The sequence below is a fragment of the Anopheles gambiae genome, chromosome 2, assembly GCF_943734735.2.
Source record: "Anopheles gambiae chromosome 2, idAnoGambNW_F1_1, whole genome shotgun sequence".
NCBI lineage: Eukaryota > Metazoa > Arthropoda > Insecta > Diptera > Culicidae > Anopheles > Anopheles gambiae.
Window position 1 is genome coordinate 51,197,112 of NC_064601.1, and position 22,808 is coordinate 51,219,919.

At 44.7% G+C, this 22,808-nt stretch overlaps 1 protein-coding gene across 12 annotated transcripts in view; it reads right to left on the reverse strand.

Moving 5' to 3' along the window:
- Positions 1–1,583: 1,583 nt before the first annotated feature.
- The window catches only part of LOC1274072 (neural cell adhesion molecule 1), a 136,066-nt gene continuing 114,841 nt past the window's right edge, over positions 1,584–22,808 (reverse strand). For all 12 annotated transcript variants that reach the window (XM_061641712.1, XM_061641722.1, XM_061641719.1 and 9 more), the window contains 10 exons: positions 13,216–13,533; positions 12,959–13,110; positions 12,680–12,824; positions 12,481–12,611; positions 12,205–12,364; positions 11,879–12,049; positions 11,381–11,503; positions 5,442–5,753; positions 5,056–5,336; positions 1,584–4,776 (listed from right to left, as the gene is read on the reverse strand). In XM_061641712.1, coding sequence (XP_061497696.1) covers positions 4,234–4,776; positions 5,056–5,336; positions 5,442–5,753; positions 11,381–11,503; positions 11,879–12,049; positions 12,205–12,364; positions 12,481–12,611; positions 12,680–12,824; positions 12,959–13,110; positions 13,216–13,533 — 2,336 coding nt within the window. In that variant the 3' untranslated portion in view covers positions 1,584–4,233. The remainder of the gene's footprint in view (positions 4,777–5,055; positions 5,337–5,441; positions 5,754–11,380; positions 11,504–11,878; positions 12,050–12,204; positions 12,365–12,480; positions 12,612–12,679; positions 12,825–12,958; positions 13,111–13,215; positions 13,534–22,808) is intronic.

Genomic DNA, 22,808 nt, shown 5'->3' on the forward strand with positions numbered 1-22,808 from the left:
CCCACACAAAGAACCCCTTTTTAACAATCTTCTGAAACCCACCTTTTTGGCAAAGTGTTTTTCGTAAATACGACTAATTAAATGAAATTCGATTTTACACGTTTCATTTTTCATTGGGGCTGTTTTCATTTCGGCCTCCGATGGGTCGCGTGTGCCTTTTGAATTAATATGTCATTAACGTTCAAAGTTTCTGTTCGCTGTGCCGTGCAGAAAGGGGTTAAAACGTACCAGACAAAAGGTAACGCACAGCTTTACAACAAAAACAGAAAATCAATGAGGCAAACGTTTTTTTTTTGTGTAAATATGCGTTCAGTGATGAGGCGTGGTATTATTTCGTGGTGTAATTGTACAGGAAGGAAAAGTGAATGAAAAGCAACATGTTTCCGATCACAGAACAGACCATCAATTGCGCTGATATGAATATAAAATTTGGCTTCATTTTTTATCACCAAACCATAGTGGAATTCATTATGAATATAAAAAGAACTTTTGAAGTGTTTTTGATGTTGATGTGTTTTTAATAAAAGGAGCCATCATTTAAGAAATGAGTTAAAACTGGCGACTGGGAGAAAATTGGATAAGGTTTTGTTGAAATATTTAACTTTTGTTATTTTGTATGTTATATATTTTGTACGGTTCACTAAAATATGACATCGTGGTACATAAAAAGAGTTTCGTGAAAAACTAACAAAACAAATCTAGCAATCATTTCACTTCATGATAGCGACATAAATTTAGACATATTGTTCTTCTCGCACCTCAATCAATAACAATTATACTCACCGATCGAGCCTTTGATCAATTTTCACATAGATGCGGCTTACGCCGGCTGTTGTTGTTTTCTTTGTTCGGTGAATTGAGCCGAATGCTTTACCTATTGTTCGACGTACTCAATTTGTCTCATTTGAGGGTTTTGGGTCACACTCGTTAGCTCAGTTTTGTTCAGCTTTTTTCAATTGAGAGCATTTTTTGTTAATTTTCATTTCCCACCATCTCACACATACACATGCTAATACGGCTCACCTTTGGAATTGCCATTCATCGTGACATTGTTTGCGTCGGGGTGTTCGGGGTGCTTGCATTTCCGTTTTCCTGTTTACGCTCACCATTTCCGTGCAACCCACGTTGCCGCCGCTTTATTTCACCGCAGTGAAGAAACACTCAACATAAATAAATCATTTTGGGTCGAACGAGAAAAGTTCCCATACACACGTGCGCACATACGTCGATATTGCTCGATATTGCGAGCAGCGCACAACGTGTGATTTTATCCATTTATTGAAATTAATTTATTTAATTTAAGGCTTTAACGGTTTACTGGCGGACCGGATATATTATTTTGCTTTTTCATTTCGCATTTGCTCTGGAAGATAATAAGTGGATTGTATTAATGTTGTTTCACCGAACAACATCTATAGCTTTGGAGTTCTTTCCGCAAATGCATTGTTTGCGATGCTGGACATTATCGCAAATTTGAACGCTTGAATGACGTTTCCGATGTTGCGTAGTAATTTTTTAATTAAAACAAGAAAAAAATGTCATCAAATTTTAACACTGGATAAATACAGAAAAGTGACCACGAATTCATGTTTTATAAATTTATCTATTTTATTTACAACTGCAATTCATAATCATAATTTCCCTTGCACCTTCGCACCGTACAGCTGCGAGTGCTGAGCTCAAGATTCGTTTTCATATTTTCAAACATTCTCAAAACGACTCGACCGGATTTCAACACCGCTTATCAACCTTAACATGCTGCAGTGTTTTGTTTCCATTTTGTAACTAATCGATCGATAATACTTATAGTAGGACATTTTGCTCAGTTCTCCATACACTCCCCATTTCCACCGTGTGAAGTGAGTCCACAGATCCAGTGTCCTGTCATTTTATGCCCAGCCCTTTAGACCTCGCGTATTGATATTAATATCTAGATAAAGAATCTAACTTTTGATTTGTTTGTTTTCCCTCACTGTGCTCGCAATGTGCGGAGGCGATTTTTCCTTTGATTTTGATCATTCGACTAACTTGTGATTTTTTTTTTTGCTCTATCTGGTTTGGTTGGTTGTGTTTGCAGGTAATTTTACATATTTACAGTCCTGTGACATTCAATTTTAAACCAAATCAAACTCGTACGCTTCCTTCCCAGGACCTACTGCGAACGCCGAAGGCAGATGAGCTGATTATGAGATGTGTGCCTGCATTTGATCGTGGTATATATTTCTGTGACGTGCTATTGCTGTACATGGCGATCACTGGTTTGCAGCAATATTTAGCAATTTCAATTTAAAAAATAATTATACTACATTTGGAGTGTCCTTGAGTGGCCGAGAAGTTTACTCGAATGAGGAAAAATTAGTGTTATAGAACAACGTAGGAAAATGACGTTTCGTACTGTTATGGAAACCACAAGAGCAAATATTTTGACATTTCATGTTTTCCTTATAATCTAATACTTTAAAAAGCAAATAATAAAAAATACCGTTGCATAAAAGCTACAACTGTTGAAAGCGAATAAATTACAAAAAATTATACCATCAATACACTGTATTCCGTAGGTGAAAATCCAATTTCCCCATCCAGCACAACCCAGCTCGGTAAATCGGTGGAAGAAGCAAAAAAAAAGAAGAAAACATCCATCATCGATTGTGTTGACAGCTGTAACGGGCAGGGAAGTTCGAGCTAAAACGAGCTTCATATTACACCCGCAAGATAGTGGCTTCCGACATTGGCCTTACATCGAAGTCTTTTCCAATAGTACAAGGGAGATATATAGCAACAACAACAACAACAGCAGCAAAAAATGCCATTTTTAACGTCATCAATCACTCCGTCGTTCTGGCGCACCGGTATGCACTGTGTACTAGTGTGTCGTCGTCGTTATGCAACGGAAAGACTACCGAAGCGTCTTTCGTTCCTCCCATTTCCCGTTGTTATCAAGATATAGCCAAAGTACAGCCACTGTGATAAGCAAGGTGCTCGTCGGTAAGCAGCACACCGCCAGCAGCAACGTGTACCGATTCGGGCAAGCATTTCCCCCATAGGACGAGCCACCTAGAGACGTGCTTATCCAATTTATCGAACATGGTAAGATCGCTGGAGAAAAAAAATAGATAACCACTCGCATGGGTGGCACAATCGGAGGTGTGTGGTTTGGTGCAATGCGCTCACATCGTAGCTTCATGCCTGTGTCCCATCCTACTAGGTAGTGTTCCTTCACGTTGACAATCGATTCCCTTGCCTGGCAGCTCTCGGGAACGGGGAGCTCGAGTTAGATTTGACTGAGTTTGGGGCTTTATTATTCGCTAGCTAGTATGTTGAGTTGGGTCTAATTTGCTTAATAGCATACAGGGGGTTTCCTTTTGTGTACTGTTTAATTTCGTTTTGTGATGTATGTGTCTAAAGTTAGTTCAAAGTTGCTTGCTTTTATGATCATCTTTCGCTTACGTTGGTACAGATCACCTCTAGTTGCATCGTGTTATTTGCTCAAAAACGATTTAATAATTTTTGACTATTGAGATGAATCTGCTGCAGGTGAGGAGATGCGTAATGTGACATATTTCTCTTCCTATAGTGACTTGAGCTTAAGTTTGACTATTTACATCTATTTACAGAACCAAATCGTAGGTCGATTGCACTCAGTTGCATTGGAAAAAAGCTCACTAATGTTTTTTTTCTGTATCCCTTTGGCCATTTGTGTCTCTCTTTCTCACTCCCTATTGCAGGTGCAGATGGAACTGTGACTATACTTCCCTTACCTGTGCTGGATTGTTACTTTTTTGTGTGACTTTTGGTCTGCTGCACCGCCCGGGACCAACAATCTCAACGCCACTATACTTACCCCCTCGATGATCTGCTCACAGCAAGGACACGACTACTATTCACAGCGTATTCATATCACAAAATGATACAACGGTTTTAATGAACGCCAAACGAACAAAAGCTCAACAGCTGTGTCGGTGTGCCATAGCAGCTGGAATTCTGGTGGCAGCTGACGTTTGGTCTTTCTCCCGCTCTCTTCTTCAGCACCCGTCCAGTCCAGTGCGGTAGTGATGGCTTCCATTGGAAGCAAAGCCGCTGGACCGCACAGTTAGATTGACTCTGCCGGTGCCATCACGGTCGAAATGCTGGAAGCTACACCTTCCCGAACTTACTACCCCTTCGCGTGAGGAACGGAGACACCGCGGCGCACTCTCACAGGGCCGTATCACCGACCCTGTGAGACTCCTATAGTCATACGGTGCTTTCGCGTTTCATCATGAGGGGCGTATCGGCGGACACTTCGTCCTCGGGCAGACCGATGCACACTCGCGTCCGGGCCGTCGGGCCGAGGTGCTGCATCGCGATGGCCGATGGTGGGGGAGGTGCCGGCGATCCCTGGTTGCTGGTCACGGAGATGGCGGTAATGTTGCGGACGCCAGCAATCGTTCCACCGTACGACGGCCAGTGGTGTGCGTTCGGGGTGAGCGGGCCCGGGCCTACTGCACCAGTGCCAGCCGTCACCGGATGCCGGGGTAGGGTGCAGGTGGTGTGTGAGGCCGTCGTGAAGGTCGAGGGCATGTGGCACATCGACACGTTCGTGATGGAGTTCGATGCCTGCGGGGTGCCGTTGCGGAGCGTGCAGTACCCAAGGGTGGAGGAGTGGTTTGCATGCAGAGCGGCCGCCATCGACGAACCGATGAAGGTTTGGTTCGGGGCAGTTGTCGTCAGCAGCAACCTGCTCGGGCTGTTTGTGTCAATGGTCGATATGTGTTGCCTTCGCTTAATGTACTCCATCTAAGAGAAGATAAGTTGGATAAGTTGGACGCAGGGACATTAGCATTACGTGCATTAATTTGAGTGCATATTCATAGTGGAATTAGCCCAACGGGTTTAACTATTCTTCATCGAAGATAATTGTTACATCAGTAGAGCAATAAAGTATTTCAGGTACATAGAGTAGCCTCTAATGGAGACACTGGATGCTCTAGTGTTGTTGTGACTTTGCGAGAGCTACCAAATTATGCATCGCACAGATGGCACAAATAATTACATCCTTCCCGAGCTCTTCCTTACCTGATCGTCCGAATCGATAGTGTCCGGAATAACGTCCGGGTTCTTCTCGTCGCTCTCGTTGCCATCGTACTCCTTGCTGGCGACACTCTTGTCGCTCGGTCCGGGTGACGACGTCCGTACGGTGGTTCCCTGAGCCGTTTCCTTGTTCCGCCGGCCACTCGCGCCGCACGGAAACTTGAGCGCCAACACAATGGCACAGCTGCCAATAAGCACAGCCGCAGCCAGCCCGATCGCAATGGACAGGGTTGGCGTAAGGGGGAGTGGAGATCGTGGCCGCTCCACTGCAATCAAAACGAACCAAACGCGGAGAGAGGGGTGATAAGTGATCCTGCAAGATGTGACGCTCCATGTTGGGGTACTGGGATGGGCTCGGCATTGAAACTTACCCTTTTCAGAGTCCTTCATTTGCTTCTCGGGCAGTCGCTGGGTGGCGGCACTCATTACGTACGGTTCCGATCGACCCTTGGAGTTGAAGGCGTACACGGCCAGCTGGTAGACGGCGCTTGGATGCAGGTTCGGTACGGTAAACCGAGGTACGGGTGATGTATTGTTGAAGCGCATCTCCTGCGAATGGCTGTCGCGTAGCTCGAGAAAGAAAGATTGAGCTAACCCACCGTTGAACCCTTCGTAGCAGCGCACGGCGAGCGACGTCATGGACACGTTCGCTACAGTGCAGTTGTGCACTTGATCTGGGCGACCTACAGTGAGAGAAAGAAAGAGAGAGAGAGAGAGAGAGAGAGAGAGAGAGAGAGATCAAGAGAATGAGAGTGGGAAAAAGCGCCCGTTGCAATGGAAGGTATCATCCGAGCGCTGTGGTGCATCGACCATAGAAGCCCAATTCCGAACTTCAATGGCCTTACGACTCATAGCGAACGGGTGCGCTCCACGTGCTAAATTGGAACGTATTGCTTGTCCAGTGCACGTGGGAAGCTCAGCCAGTAGAATAAAAATGGACGCCCATACATCCAGCCGAGCTAGTGCTCATAAAAAGTGCACTTCCAATTAGACGTTCGTTCCTTCGTTGATGCTACTGCTGCACAGCTGACGATCAGCGTTCGATAAACCAGCCAGGTGATGAAATGATTTTTCTTTGTGAGCGTAATAGAATCAGCAGCACAGCAGTGCTGCAAAAATGAAGAAAGGAAAACATCCTGCTGTACCATCGTCTGTTACGTTGGGAAAGCATTTCTTTCCTTTTTTGCCCGAGAAGAAGCAGTAATTGGTTGTTTGTTAGCTCCACCGCCAAACCTGCATCAAGACGAATGTGACAGTAAATGTGCGGCGTGGTGCGCGAAGAGTTTACGGTGCCGAGCCATCGTCCGTGCACTTTTGTATTTTCGTTTCGTAGAAGAAGCAAAAATAAGATTAACTCTCAAACACCTCAAACGCCGAGCCGCCATGCCCCCTGCTGCCACACAAATGCAGCTGCAGCATTCGCCACAAGCGGTCGATGCTGATGAAAAGTGATTCCTAAATAGCTGCCAATGGTACTCGACACTTACTTGCCGTGTTGGGGAATTGTGTGAGCCCGCACTGGTTTCCTACCCCCTGCCAAAATGTTTTCCACGAATGCCGGTGCGGGAAAGTTGTACTTGCATTACGACAGGCAAGGGATGCTCCAGATGAAGCCAAGCTACGGAAAGCGGCCCATTGCCAGTACGAGTGGTCCCCCAACGTGCTGGTGCCAAACAACAACTTCCAACACAAACAAACTAACATAAAACTTCAAAAAACTTCAGCGGCAAAAGGAGCCACTTCCCCAGCAGCACATACTGGGATGGAAAAGGAATGCGAGATCGGTGCACTCTCGGCATTCCCATTTACTCCTTTAAACCTTTCAGATCTTCCTTGCTTACTATTTTTCTTTCTCTACCGTTCTCAGTCGTTTTGCTTCTCTGCACCTTTCTAAAAGACCACAAACAAACCTCGAAATGAACCGGTCTCTTTGAAAATTTGCCAAAGTCACCACAAAAACATAATAGTGCTGACGATGCTGCTGCTGCTGCCGCCTCTGTTTATTCGCAGTTTGCCAAGATTGGTGTTCCTTTGCTTCACATTGTTGAATTAAGCTGAAGCTCAGCAGCCAGAGCAGCTACGTGAAATTTGGTGGTTTGCTTAAATGTTTGTTTGTCCCGAAGCTCCCGTTGTTGGTGCTAGCGGTACACTCAGGACGTAAGGTTTACAGTGTGTCAGGCTACTTTGCCCGATCCATTTAAATGCGGTACTTTGCCCAGCTAATCACAACGGTATGATGACCGCAAGGTGCACCATCATTAACTCAACGTTTTGAGCTGGCAAATAGAGCAATGGAGAATTCTTCATGTTGATAGCACATGTATGCTCTGCATTCTGTTCGCAAGCAGTTACATTCGTAAATGGGTTGATGATTGTCTTGTAAAAAAAATAAATTCACTGCTTGCCAAACTGATGTTGGATTGGAGGAATGATTTGGACTTTTGTTGTTTAGTTTGTGAGGTATTTTGTGAAATTGGATAAGTTTATTAACCATGGACGTTTATACTCTCTAATTTTAATTCTGATCCACTGATTTCAATTTTTTTTGGTACTACATATAAAATCAAAATTGTAAAGAATACATGAAATATGAAATGCGATACGATACGAATACGATATTTCAAATATATTAAATCAAATAAATATGAAATATCAGTCAAGTTTTAACTATTTCATCAGAGCATTTATAATTGTATGAATTTTTTTTGTATTGTAGCATTTTTATTATTTTTCGTAGTGTTTCCAAACGAAACGAATTACATGCTTCAAACGAAACGAAAATAAATTTCAAACGGAACTAAACCAATCTATTTGCGATAGGTATTTGCATTTATATTCACTCCAAAGCTTTTCTTTTCAGGCAGTCCATTTCTTTTAACAATACAAATAAGTGTTTCAGTAATTGATTTCAAGGTCCTTGCATTACTAGTTGATGATGTGTATTCTAATTAGATTGTCATAAACATATAATTTAGTTATCCTATTCGGAACTTTGAATCCGTTTTATATTGCATTCTACTTTTTTCTACAAGATTAACTGCATACACCTCAGCATATCATCGTATCCCAGACGAAAGAGAATAATCAACAACAACAACAAAATTGCACAACAAGGTACTAATTCCCAGCTCAAACATCTACATACTATCTTTATTCGTTGTACGTTCATTCCATTACCTTGCTGGCTGTGTATCATCCCCCATTCTTTTATGTTCCCACAAATTCCGGAAAATTTTAAAGGCGACCTTTCGCACAACACTTTTACCCACTTTTTGTGCTATTGTCTTCGAGCAAAGCCACAGGAGCATTATGGAAGAATGAGCCATGTTGCGATCCTCTTCCTTCAGCAGGGCGGCGTTTCGCACAGCCACAAAATGCAGACAGGTGTATCCCTTTTTTGCTGCCTCTCCTTCACAGGTCGATGATTCTTTTGTTTCTCATGGTACGCAACCGACACAAAACACAAAAGCCGCCCGTTGCAAGCAATGCTGCCCTTGTTCCGTGCTACCGTGCTACCTTGTTACCCTTTGGACACCATCTTTGACCAACGTTTGGGTTCACCGCACCGGACACGACGATGATGTTCGAAGCTCTTCCACTCATCAGCTATCAGCCATGTGGCTACTACGGCTTCAACCTGGTAATAAAGGAACAGAGAAACCGACGCTTTGGATCTACCAGCATCTGACCAGGTGGTTGAAATACAGCGCCGTAAGCGCCTTTACTGCGTCCCCCCAAGCCGTCTGTGCGTTTGTGGTGCCGTGAAGGGATATTTTAATTTTAAACCAGAAAACATCATTTCCATCTTTTGACTGCTGGATACATGTTCATATCGTCCTTCGAGTGGGTGTGTAACTATCCTTCTCAGGGATCGGTGTGGTACGGAAACCTTCTTTCCACGAACGCATGTCCTGCCGCACATAAACACACAATTGCAAACCTTTTACTGTGGTCCACTTGGGTCCATGGTTTTCGGTGCAATAAAACATTCTGGAGCCAAATTCAGGGACAGGATGTAAGAAGAAAGATTTATTTTTTGTTGATCCAGCGCAAAGAGGTGTGCTTGGAGCGTTGCCGTCCTCCGTATCCTTTTGTTCTTTAAGCGTATTATTTAATATTTAATCTCTTTTTTGGCTAGCACCCATGGGGCACTAGCCTCATTTCCTCGACATCCGCCCAGGGATCTTTGCAGATATAAACGGGACCAATGAAATAATAAACCTTTATAGCGCACCACTCACCTCACAATGGTTGGAGCCAAGTGTAGCAAAACAATTTGCTTGACAAAAGATGAGCCTGGATTATGCTCGTTAATTTTCACTGCGCTTCCGAATGTGTTTTGGAACAATTGAACGGAAGGCTTTACCAGAGAGGTTGTTGAATGGCTTTCCTTTCACCATTTCGCCTTTCGAACATCCCACTGCTAGCAGACATCGGTTTGCCTCTGGAACATTTATCAAATAATTACTCCCTTTACCATTTGACCGTTTACCGTTGAATTAAAACAAATAACCTGACACGGTACATTTTCAATTTAGTTCACCAATCAAAGAGCCCCGAAAAATAGAACCAAATATTCATTCATTAACGAAAGACGGAGGCACCCAATCAAGCATGATTTGCGCTGCTCTGTCGAACGGAGTGATAAGTAAAATTGATTTTCTTTGTGCCGTTTTACTGTTCGGTGCACCGAACGAACCCAACGATGGCGGTGAAAGAAATTTATTCGAAGAATATTCTTAATGAAATCCCTCCAGGAAGGCTTCAGCGAACGCCGGCACCGGCACAAGCACACTAATATCACCGGTGTACCGGTTACCGCCCAATTGCTCAATTTGATCGAAACGTTTCACTGAGGTTCGCTGGTTTGAATCTCTAGCTCCGTTCGCCTTTTTTGTTAGTATAATTAAATTTTGCATTCCGTTCCTCGTTGCTCGCTCTTTGATGTGCATCATTAGATTTTCTAACAGCTGATTAATGCTATCAGTAGATAGTGTGCAGACCGTTTCGCAATAAATATGCTAATCAAACGTGTTGTTTGTGCACGGAAATGTTTTAGCACTGATCCGGTAAACGAACACACGTTCGTGTAGTGTATAAGCTTCGGCAGAACGGTAACAGTTGATGGTTGACTAAAGCTAAGAAATATATAGAAATATTCCAACAATGTCTAAACCATCGTTGCCGGCTTGTATAAACGAGCAAAATCCAATAAACCTGGAAAACAGATTTGAAAATAATAAACTGCCCGTTCAACCCCGAATCAGCTTAAAACAACTCTCTTTGCAATTCCTCTTGATTAGTCGAAGCATTTCCATGGATTTAATATAGAACCTTACTCATCCACCATTTCGTTTGGATGGTATGGGCTAGTCACATAGGAAACACTGCTAAACAAGCTAATGGATGCTTGCCTTTCACAGGACTGGATCTGTGGAAATATGTTTTGTTTTTTTTTCTCTCTTTTTCTCTATGACTGAAAAAGCTGTGCATCGGGTTTGGGTTTTGATCTGGGCGTATGAAACAACCAGTCTTTTCCTGATATTCCAAGCTTGTACATAGTTTCGTTCAAGGGTGTTTGGGAGGCAATCGACTGATTTAAAAATTTACTTCCCTGCAGCGAGTGCGATTGGATTATCTTCCACCCACGGGTTGGAGAAGAGGACGATGCTGTAAATATGCTTCCGTGAGCTGTTCTGAAAACTCACTCAATCGATTGAAGCATGACGGAAGGTCGGTGAGGTTATGAGATTTCATTATAAATTCCTGATTAAGGAAGAACAGTACAGAAATGTGCTCGCTTACGGTATCAGTCTAAGCGTACCAATATCAGTTTGCCCCACACAGGAAAGTTGATAAGAATATTCCAGCAGCATGTTAGCAGCAAATCAACCCTGAGCGAACTTGTTGAAACTAATTTAATTTACAAAATCGAATGAATGCACAAGTTGAATCTAAGAGTTGTTGCTGAATGGTGCTGTAATTCCAGAATCTATTATTAAGCCATCACAAACATTCATATTCGACTAAAAGAAGAACAATAAGCTGCCAGACCCAAAGTATCCGTTCAGCGAATTGAAAACATGTCCAGCTTGAAACAAATCTTTCAGCCGAGTGAAAAAATCTCATCAAACTTGCACCGAACAGACCGCTTGCACAAAAACGCTTGGAATCGAGCAAACGAGTGAGAGTTATTGGAGCAAAGGAGAAAAAAAACTCGTACGACATCTAACCTAGAGTAATCTCCATCCCAGATCCGATGCGGAGTTCATCGTCTCGTTCTCGGTAACGATTCGGTTGGAAAACTCACCTGCAGCAATGATGTGGAAAACGCACGGCTGTCGTTGCTTGCCGATCTTGTTGGTCGCCGAGCAGAGCAGCGTACCGTAGTCCAGCTCGATCATTGGCGTGTACGATACGATCGATGATGTGCCTGCGAGAGTGTGTGTTGCAACGGTGGCAGGTGGCCCCGGGGGTTCATCATTTATTTGCCAGCAAACGCAAACGCAAAGGCAGAGAAGATATTGCCAGAACAAAAAACAAAAAAAAAACAACAAAGAAAGAAACAAGCGAGTTAGTGAAAGTTATGCAGCCAACTGGAATTAAAATGAACCCGAAAACCGGAGAACGAGTTGAACACGAACGCTGAACCCGTTGCTCCGATGATATCAGGGCACTTTCTGGTACTTTATCGCTTTGCACAGTTACAACCTGCCCGCTGATCTCGGGGAGGAGTTCAACAAAGAGGACTAGGCAAAAGGATTTTAGGTACAAATCAAATCTCCGCTCTCAATTTGGCATACATTACCTAGTCTTGAAATGTGGCTCGCCTGTACGTCGATGCTTTCGGCTGAATTATTAAACGTCCACTTGAACTCCACATCCGGTGGATTAGCGTCGACGACGCAGCGTATCTCGGCATTCTCCTGTTTGGCTACACCGTACACCCGCGGCTGGTTGGGTGCACAGGTCGGTGCATCTGCAAAGCGAGCGCAAGAAACGAAACGTGACAGCATGGCAAAACTCATCCCCGCATACCCCTTTTGTTCTAGCACCAGTGGGACTGGCCCGCTGGTCCCACACTTTCTCTCTCGTCAACCGGGTGGAAAATGAAAAATTCAATTATTCACTTACACATCACATTGAGCTCGAACGTGGGACTGCTGCCTTCGCCCTCGGCGTTGAAGCCGACGCAGGTGTAGTTGCCGGCCGTGGTTCGAGAGACGCCCTGCAGAACGAGCGAGTGCTTGCTAACGATGACACCCTGCGATATGTTGCGTGTTAGCGTTTTGTTCTGCATTTCCGTTGTTGGTAAATTGGCCGAGAGAAGAAGGGCAGCAAAAATAATTCAACATGAAATGCACCGCACAACAACAAAAAACCTGCCCCCTGTGAAAACTGGACACTTACATTGTGCTTCCATTCGACCTTGTAGACGGCCGGGTGAGCCTTGACGATGCAGTCGAAGTAAACGTCGGTACCCTCCCGGATTGCGTCCGGATCCAGGGAGCTGCCGAGTCTGACGGACGCGTCCGGAACGTCTGCAAGTGATATCGAACGGCGTTAGCGCCAAACGGTTGCGGTTCCCCTTGCTGAGGTGCATACTTACACTGAATGTCCAGCTGCCAGCCATCCTCGAGGGCGTCCGACTGCACGTACGTGTTGTACGCCTTGCACGACAAATATTTGCCCGCATCGGTTCGGTTCAGCACGATGGACAGTGTGCTTGTGGTTTGGTTGCCGTCGGCCGACGTCTGCCACGGGGAAATGTTGCGAACCGTGGTCAAAATGTCACCGTTGCGGGTGTCGGAAACAAAGCGGGTTAGCTCGCAAGTGTGCTGGTACAGATATGTGGTAGACCACGTGTGCGTCTACACGGTTTACTTACGGTTTCTTTGCTTTTGTCCAGCCGCACACCGTCCAAAAACCAGGTGATGGAAGCTGCTGGCCGTGAACCAGCACTTTGGCACAGAAGGTCATATCTTCGGCCGGCCGACAAGGGCTGATGGGCGCCGATCAGTCTTATGTTTAGTGGAGCAACTGGACACGAGGTCGGAAAGCAATTGAGCAAACAAGTTGAACAGAATAGGAAAAATCATTTAGTGAAGACAACCACTTAAAACCACCAAACGCCAACAAACTCACAATTCATATCGATCTGGACGGACTGCTCCACCGGATTCGCCCGGGCATGGTTACTCGCCCGGCAGACGAGCTTGGTGTGCAGGTCCTGGCGGGTGAGTGGCCCGAGCGCAATCTCGCTGCGAAGGTGCTTCCCGAGTGGCATGTACTTGGTGTCGGCCACCATTGCCACGCCGTCCCGGTACCAGGTCACGGTTGGTGTTGGTCGCCCACCGTACACGTCACAGCGCAGCTTGATGTTGTCCCCTTCGCTGTACGGTCCAGCCACCGTCGTGCGCTCCATGCCGAGCTGATCACGTATCACCATCCGCTCCGGGGGGACTGCAAGTAATCAACGGTTCCGGGCATTGCGTTTCGATGAAAGAAAGGGAAAGCGAGACCGAGAGAAAGAGACAGAGAGAGACAAAGACAGAGACAGAGAGGTAGAGAAGGAAGAAAGAAAAAAAAGAAAATGTAAAGAAAGTTAGCACCAGAAAAGTAATAAAATTTCTGATATAATAAAACTTGTTCCTGTACACGCGCGAACCGAATCATTTCCTGGATTCGGTCGGCAGGAAGCGATTGCACTGGAAATTCACGCTTTCCCTGCTAGCACTACAGCCCGTGGCCTCTCCCAGGTTCATCACACTTAGCACACGCTCCCGAAGCGCTCCCGGTTTCGTGCTAGAACAGGATGTATACTTAATGGAAAATCTTGAAAAACTTGCCCTTCGCCGCCGAGCGACTCGGTTTGCCTTTTCGCGTGCCTCCGTGCCAACTACCTCACCATCGCCTTCCCCGCACACCAGTGTTCTGGAGTGACCGAAAAACTTTGCCAAACGGTTGTGTCGTCTGCAAGGGGCTACTAGTGCAGTCTCATTTTCTTGTGCACTAATTTTAATGATCTGCAGTTTAATTACGTTTCTGCCAGCGTGCCTTGCCTTCGTCGTTGCTGTTGTGAAACACGCTAAAGGCAGCTGGTTGGTTTTACTTGCTTGCGGTACCATCTTGGTAGCACACACACACACACTCACTCACCTGGTTGATAGAGGATGAGCCAGAGCACATACACACAAAAAGGAACAACTCTGGCAAGCTCTTGACCCGAACAGTACTTGGCAACCAAAGGCAACGGAGCATAATGAAGGGTGCGCAATGGTTGCTGACGAGCGAGCCATCCATGATGACGGGGAGAAGTCCACCAATGGCAACGAAAATTAAAACACGAAATTGACACTCACCAAAGAGTCTTTCGACTGCCGCTAAGCAGCAGTCGCTTAATTATGCACTGCAGTGAATCTTGGGGCGGCACATTTAAGCAACTCTTAAAGAACAGCTCAATGCTGTGCTTAATTCAATCGGAGGTGCTCGTTCTTCCTGGTGTTACAAGTGAATTACTGCAAGTGAATTCTGCACTGCTACTCAAGCGGTGAGTTTACCATCTACTACCTCAAATAAAACTAAACTAGCGTGCTGTGCTTGCTAATGATTCAATTCAAAAGACCAATAGTTTAAGCAATCATATCGTACAGTGGAAAATAAAATATGTCTTGAAGAAGCAAATCCGTCGCAAAGAATAATGTTAGCATTTTTTACAGTTTTAACGCGCCCAGCTTTTAATTTTAGTTTAAATCGAGTTTTATTCTGTAGTTTGATGAATATTGTTTCAATAAATGGTACGGTAGCATTAAAAGATTTTAATCATATAAAGCTTTGTGACAACCATACACGATTTTGCAAAGATTTCGGGTGCTAATGATGATCGCCTCACTGTATATGACCGCTTTTTCAATGATTCATATGATCCCAATAAACATATGAATCTTATCAAAATCGAGAGATACAAAATGACAGTCAACTGTAAAAAATATTAAATCATTTTTTCAAATTTCAGAACGCTGTTCACGTCGTTTCCATTCAATCATAATAACATTGAAAGCTTAAAATACCTCCGAAATAAATAAACTTGTATGCGTTTTTCCCATACAATGATTTCTATGTTCTCAGCATTCTGAACAGCCGAATACTTTACTATAATACTATGGATAGTATAATGGATATTTTTTGCAAATACAGTTATAAAGATTATACAAATCACTATATACTGACCCTGATTACCACGATCAACTATGCTATTTGTATACTGTAAATGCATAATATTGAATAAAAAATAGTGTCAATTAAACGTGGAACAGGGAATTTGCCAAAAAATGCTCATAAAATTACTATATAGTGTGCAGTACTATATAACAATTAGACACAACGCATAGAGTGCATAACATACGGGTATTCTTGTCTTTTGTACACCTGATATAACTGCAAAATGTTAAGATGTCTTTGAGTTCAAAATCAATTTCATATTCTAGAGATGCATCAATATATATTTAATATTAAAAGCGTTGGCTCAGGAATATGTAAAGTATATGCATAGGTATAATTAAAGCTTAGGCACTTGATCATTGACTTCTGCATAATCCACTTTTCTAGAGCAAACCCTCTACATTTGAAAACTAATTAAGGATTTCCTAGAATTTCACTTGGGCTGGTCTGGTGGTACAGTCGTCAACTCGTACGACTTAACAACATGCCCGTCATGGGTTCGAGCCCCAAATAGCCCGTGCTCCCATACGTAGGACTGAATATTCTGCTATGGTAACAATAAGTCACTGAAAGCCAAGCTCACTTCACCAGTGGGAACAGGCAGCCATTGACCGACAACGGTTGTTGTACCAAAGAAGAAGAAGAAGAAGAAAAATTTCACTGCAAAAACTTTGCAAAGTGTCATAAAATTGAAAAATAAAATTAAAGCTCTTGTTTTGTATAACGAACGTTTTAATTCGAATTTCGGACAGCATCAAAATTTCGTTAATAATCTTCACTTTTTAGTTTTTAAGTTCTTTTAAGGCTTGAGTATCCAATTCTGAATGTTCGAAGGCATCGAAGGATAAGTCGTTGCATTCATTTGTATACCAACATTTTATTGATTCTCTATATATGTTAATGAAATTCCAATAAAATACCTTTCGTATGATGCCAAAATCATTTTTCCGCGGATCATTTTTTTGTCACAAACTTATCACCACCTCTGAAAAAATTCGTTACGAATAGAACTCAACATAAACGCAGCTAACTCGCTCGTAAAGCAAACAAACCAAAAACAGAACCAAAATCAAAAACTTAATAAAATAACCCAGTCAAATTGCCAATAAAAAATGGCAAAATATAGCACATAAATGAGAAAAATGCCCATCAAGGGAATGAAGCCACTGTTAGGAAACCGCCACACGGCAGCAATCATATGCATGAGCGAAAGGACAGTTTTCACATACCGAACCCAAAATGGAGAATGTGTACTGGAACCATTGAGTTGTGTTTTCAACGAGTTAGCACAATTCTTTTCGGTCGGTTAGCGCTCGGGGAAACTGCAGGCTCCATGAAACGGACAACCCACGTGTGAATGTGAAAGCCCACAGAGAGAGCGAGAGAGGGAAAGTAAAAAACAACAGACACACACACACACACACAAACGCACGCATATTCTCTCTCACACACACACATACACACTCAGCCACGCATAATGCATGAGCCATCCATATTTTGGAACACTCGGTGTTACCGCCTGCCTAAGGTCTGCTTCCCCTTTTTGCAGTTTGCGGAATTTGGAATGCGCAGAAACAGAGAATCCGACTATTGTTCTACATATTTCATATTTTATTCGCGGGAAGCACACCACATGGTTGGATGAGCTGAGGTGCGGCCTCCTGCTTTACCCCTCCTTCCCATAAGACTCGCCGTGGAATGGAAAGCGGTCGCGAATGAGTCGTTGAATATCAAAGCACTCCCTCGTGGCTAATTTTCACTGTAAAAAGTGAAGCCGTGTAGATGGGGAGCAGTAGTAACCGAGCAGCGTCGTGTGTATGTGGGATGAAATATGGACTCGTTGAAGATCCAGGCGACCGGGAAATGCGCGCTGATTCTGGAGCCTGCCTAACCTAAGGGGAATCCAGGTCAGTGGCCTAGGTTTGGTAGGCAGTGGGGAGCGGGAATTGAAGCAAAAGTAAAACAAATACAGTTTAATGGCCGTTGCTGTGGCGTTTGGCATTGCTTCCCTTGTCGAAACTGGATGCACAGTGTTCCTACTGCTGCTGCTGCTGCTGCTGGGTGGCGTGGCTCCCCGAGCTCGAATGTGCCCCGGGGATGTACATGCAGTACAGCTTTGGAAATTGTTTGCCAAGAAGGATGATACTCAAACAGACAGGAAAGAAATAAGGGAAAGTGTGTGAAAAAACGGAACTATCCGTTACAACCACTCATCATCCGGCAACTGCCATTTATAGGGCGGAATAGCGGGCCGGCAATTGGACCGTACACTCACTCCACGGCCGCCCCGGAGACAACGGAGGACAAAAATGTACTAATGCTGCATTGTTAGGGGTACATTTTAAAGCGAGGCAAATTCAATATTTCCACCCTGAATGGAAATGCTAAAATAAAATACCAAGCACGGACGGGAGTGCATTTGCTCACTCTATAAAATTCTCGGTGCTACCCGCAAGTGGATTATCGGTTGGGTTGCATTGTGCACGGCATTTAGTTTCCCAGCAGCTGGCTTTCTGTCCATAATGCTGATGGCTTGCCGTGTATTGGCTTCCCAACAAATGAAAGAATACACCGGTGGCATGGTGTAAGCAGCATAAGCTCGGTGTGCAAATAATCCATAAAATATTCTTTGTACCTCTCGTTCGTCCATTAACTTTTGTCTCATCCATAATGCTCCGTTCTAGGAATAAAACGTACCCCGTAAGCTTGTGCACTAATTTACCAAAGCCCCAGTTTTCGGTCCCCAGCTCTAACGCTATCGATTTTCCATCGTCGGAACAATCATAACTCAACCAAACCCATCACTGCACGCTTAGTTTTGCCCGGGGTTAATCTTCTTAATGAAAATAAATAACAGACTACGCAAAAAAGAGGTTTTCTTCTTAGAATTAGAAGCTAAAACATGGCATTCTAACGCACCCCATTCCGTTTAGGCGAGCGTTTACCATAAGGATTATACTTTCGATTGTTAAATAACTTATTTCATCTCTGACAGAGCCGCTTCAAAGCTGCTTTCCGTTTACATAATCTGCTCTCACCGTTGCCCCACCAAATGTCGACCGCTGTTTCTTTTCCTGCTTCTCCTCTGCTTCCCTCACCACAAAAGCTCATCAGTCATCGAGCTCACATTGACAACCGACGCACCTCCGGGAAAGCAATTATCCACCCATCGGCCGGTCGGGTTGATGCGTACAGCTTCTCTGCTCCTTTAGGCCTTCTCTGTGTTTTTTCCCTTCCTGCTAGCTACTGTTCTTTGGGTACTTAGGCAACATGAATGAAAAAAATCATGCGGGAAAATGCAGAGATACCCGGGAAATGAGGTACGGGGCCCAAAGGAAAGGGGCGCAAAAACGATCCATCCCGGGCTCGGCGGTCCAATCCGGTTGCCGGTCAACGACGGCCTAATGGTTGCGTTGTTTGTCCAAATCTCCCATCATTATTCCCTGCTTAAACCATTTAAACATAATTAATTTACAGCTTGGCGAGTTGGCCGAGCGGCGCGGGAATGGGACCGGGACCACGCAAAGGGGAAACTCCCCAACCGAAAAGCTTTCCATCAGCGTTTTTTCGGCCTATCCGGGGCATCACTCGCATCGGTTAGCGCCTGGAACTAACGAACGGATTAGTGACAGCGACGAAATCGGCTAGAAGAGAAAGGACTTTTGGGCCATTTTTGGTGACACGAGAATCAGCAAAGGCAGCAACAGCAGCAGTAGACGATGGGTGGTTAATTTTCCCACCAATCTTTTTCCCCGAATACGGAATTTAGCGAGCTAGAGTGTGCGGTGGTTTCATCCCGGTGGGTTCAACTTTTGGTGCGATCCGCACTGACAGTAGACACTGATGATGATCCTTCAATGTTTTTTCATCATTTCTTTTTGTTGCCGTTGCCATTCACAACAAAAGCAGGATATTTGACGTTAAAGCTTTATTTCGTTGTTCGAGCAATTCGAGGTGAGTTTGCTCTACGGGTTAAGAACGTCAATAGAATTATTAAACGAGTGACACATGGGAGCGGTGTGCGGTGCAAAATGATTGCGAAATACAATTGAGTTAAACGAGACACGTTGTTTTAGGCAGACGCTAATCATCTTTGCGATAGAGCAACAATACACAGAATAGTTTTCAAAAGAAATTCATCACAACTGTACTTTGCGATTTTTTGTTTGCAAAATCATTTCAAAACTTGTATGCTCGTAAATCATTTCTCAGTGCACGAAACTGTCCAGGAAATGGAGTTCTCGGGGTGGAATGTATCTTTCAACTTTAACGAACGCACGGGCAAGGTATGTGTGTGTGTATGTCTCGAGAACATTCCGCAAATGGAAGAGCACCGACGGAAGCTGACGCAGAAGCAGGCATTAAACACACATTAGAGCAAAGTGAATAAATCTCTTGTGCAAAAATAAACCTTTCGCCCAGATCTCTCACCGAGTCCCGTGGCGGTGGTTTTTACTTAACTTCCCATCCCTCTGTTACTCGTCCCTTTCACACCATCCCACTCGGTCCCGATTCCGGTTTGCCAAAGAGTGCAGTATTACGATTACGCTCATCCTCCCTTTCCTTGCCCATTTCCCCTTCTTCCCAACCCACCCAGTGGGCGGCTTTTGTGGTTTTTCCACGCGAAGCTAAGAAGAAAACGTTGATTGTTCGGTTTTGCTAAGCTGAATGGCTGCCACACCCGGCCCAACCCGCTTGTAAGAACGTGGCAAAGCGTAGGACGAGAACCTTTCTCAATGGCTGGCAGCCTTCCTTACGGCCAAGCTGGCGGGAAAGAGTGGCCCGAGCCATCCCAGCGCCCAGTGCCAGCACCAGAAAGCATTAACGGCCCCTTTCACGTGAGCTGCAGCAGCACCAGGCAGTGGTTGCCCACAGGCTTTATGGATTGGAAGCGCCAGTGCGGGGATGAAATCGAGCCAGGCGAACCTGTGCGAGGGCGCGAGGCAGAAACCGGTGGGCACAAGGATTCCACTTAACGGTGTAGCCAACAGTCAGCCAAGCGAGACGTGAAAGGCACAAACGGAAAACTCTCGATACCTCTCAGCCTCTCAGGCAGGACGAAGGGTCTGAACCAGGGACGGAGGAGGGGGAGGGGGAGCTAAGAATGGTGAATGAATAAAATGCTTCTAAGGGAGAGAATTAGCGCCAAGATTTCACCGAATCCGCCTGCAGCCGGTTGGCATTGGGCGGGCGAAGCGCAAACAAAGAAAGCGAAGCGAATTAAAGCAAGCAAAAGCAGATGTTTTCTCGTGCCCCGAACGAAAGGCTTCGGTGTTGCTTGGTTCGCTAGCTGTTTTTTTTACCTACTATTTCCGTCCTGCTTTTGGCCACACACTCTAGCAAGCATAGCTTACCAATCTGCTCGAATTCTAATTGCCGATTCAGTTTTACCGTCTCGAAACCATGGACGCTTACACGGCATTGCGAAACAAAAACCACAGCCTGGGTGCACTGAGCCGAAAATAATACTGTACCATTCCACCCGCAGCCCTCGGACCCTGGAACAAACCCCAGGAATAAGGTGAAACAGCACAGCGAACAAGCGCACAGTTCCGTAAGTAAGTTTGCTGAGCAATAATTCTTGCATCGTGCTTCCACCGCATGCTCCTTGCACTTCGACTTCCTTCCATTGGGGGAAATGTCTCGCCTTTTCATTCCATTTCTTAAAGTGCAACCATTCCACCCTGGGTCGATGTCTTTGGTGCCTGGACGCCCCACCGGATTCGAGCTTCCCGTAACGGCAATTGCAGTCGCTTAATATTTTTGCTACCGATAATTTAACACAGCTGCAAATGGAATGGTGAATGTGGCGTCCCTTTCTCGGTGGGCCAGTGGTACTTCGTTCTTCATTGGCAAATTTAGAGGCTCATGAAGCACAGGTAAGAAAGTGGGCAAAAATTAACCTCCACCAGCTGTTTTCCGATATCCGGTTTCGAGTTTGGTGGCCGATATGGGATAGGGTTCGACCGCGGTGTGAACTGTGGTAGAACGCGGTCAAGATTAATGTAGCACGGACTGTAGCGTGAGCTCTCTGCGCAAGGGGTTTTCATTCCTTTTCTTCCACGACAGTTCGATTGCACTAAAAGCGGTGCAATTTATCTAACATCGTTTGCGAAAGCATTGCATGGATGGAATTCGATCGTTCTGTTCTTCCTGGACTAGTCAAACAGTAGGACCCGAGATGGAAAATTGGTTTTAAACATTTGCGAGCTCCACACTGCTATAAATTAAACATTCAACGAACCGTACCGGTAGCAAGTAGAAACAGAAATGGTTGCGGTTTATTTAACCAATTTGAACAAGTTTCCAAACAGAAGTACCTTGAAAGCTGATACATTTGTTACAAATCGTTCTTGATTTGCACATAGTTTATGTGAAACATATATTTGAACTTCCACGGAGCGGTTCCCATTTTGAGGACACAAATTATCCCGCGATGATGATTTCAGCGTTCTAGGCTCATTCGAAGTATCACCTTGAAGTGGCTCTTCAAATCACGAGCGCTACACAAAGCGCTTGGTTCGATTGGGCGGAAGGATTTTATCATTTGCCAGCCACGTTTCCATGGTTGCGATAGCACTTTTTACGACACGCTCACACTACGCGCCTTATCAAACCCCGGAAATGAGAACGGAATGAATGACAAACGGTAGCCATAAGGAAGGATCAAACAGCTTTTCCCTTCTCTCTCTCTATTGCTGCCTATCGATGATGCGTTTGACGATCTGTTTTGGCTACGGTCAGCTATGTTTCCGGCAGCATTTCACTGGATTTCAGCCGACCGGATATGGTTGTATGTGTGTGGCAGTTTGGTTTGTGATATTCGGGTGTTTGTATGTGTGGGTATGTGGTATTCCAGTCATAGGAAACATCCTGCCTCAATCCATCCCGTGGCAAAATGGCAACCACTGATGAGCAGGTCGAATTTGAATACCGCCCGAATCTATCCCCCAGCATCGTTTGGTGCTATCTCGTGCTCTGCTGGTTGCTTTTATATTGTTCGTTTTCCACCATTTGCAACCATTGCTGGACGGGGGAACCTGCCAAGCGTCATCCCTGTCGTGTTTTTATGTTTATTTCGTTCCATTTCATTTGACGTTTCGCTTCGGACGTGCTTTTGCGGTGCGCACTGTTTTGGGCCCGAGGTTTTGCCAGCGTGTCTCGGGTTTGTACGGGTCATTTTTCGGCTACCGTTGGAAACATTTAGATTTTAACGACTACCTTTACGGCGAACATCAAAGCAAGGGGTCCCGCATCCTGTCATGGTCAGGCGTATCCTATCAAAACATACGTCAATGTTCGTTTGTCGACCTTAAAAATCGATCAGTCTGAAAGTGTCCAGGTTAATTTTAGTGACTTCGCGTCTGGAGTATAAGCTAAATAAGAATGCCAGTAACATACATCATCAGTTTTTCTCTTGAAAGTCACTGCCACTACGAAAGATTAATACTCATTAAGCATAGCGCTCATATTAATTATAAAACATTACACGAATTTAAAAGAACTCAAAACATTCA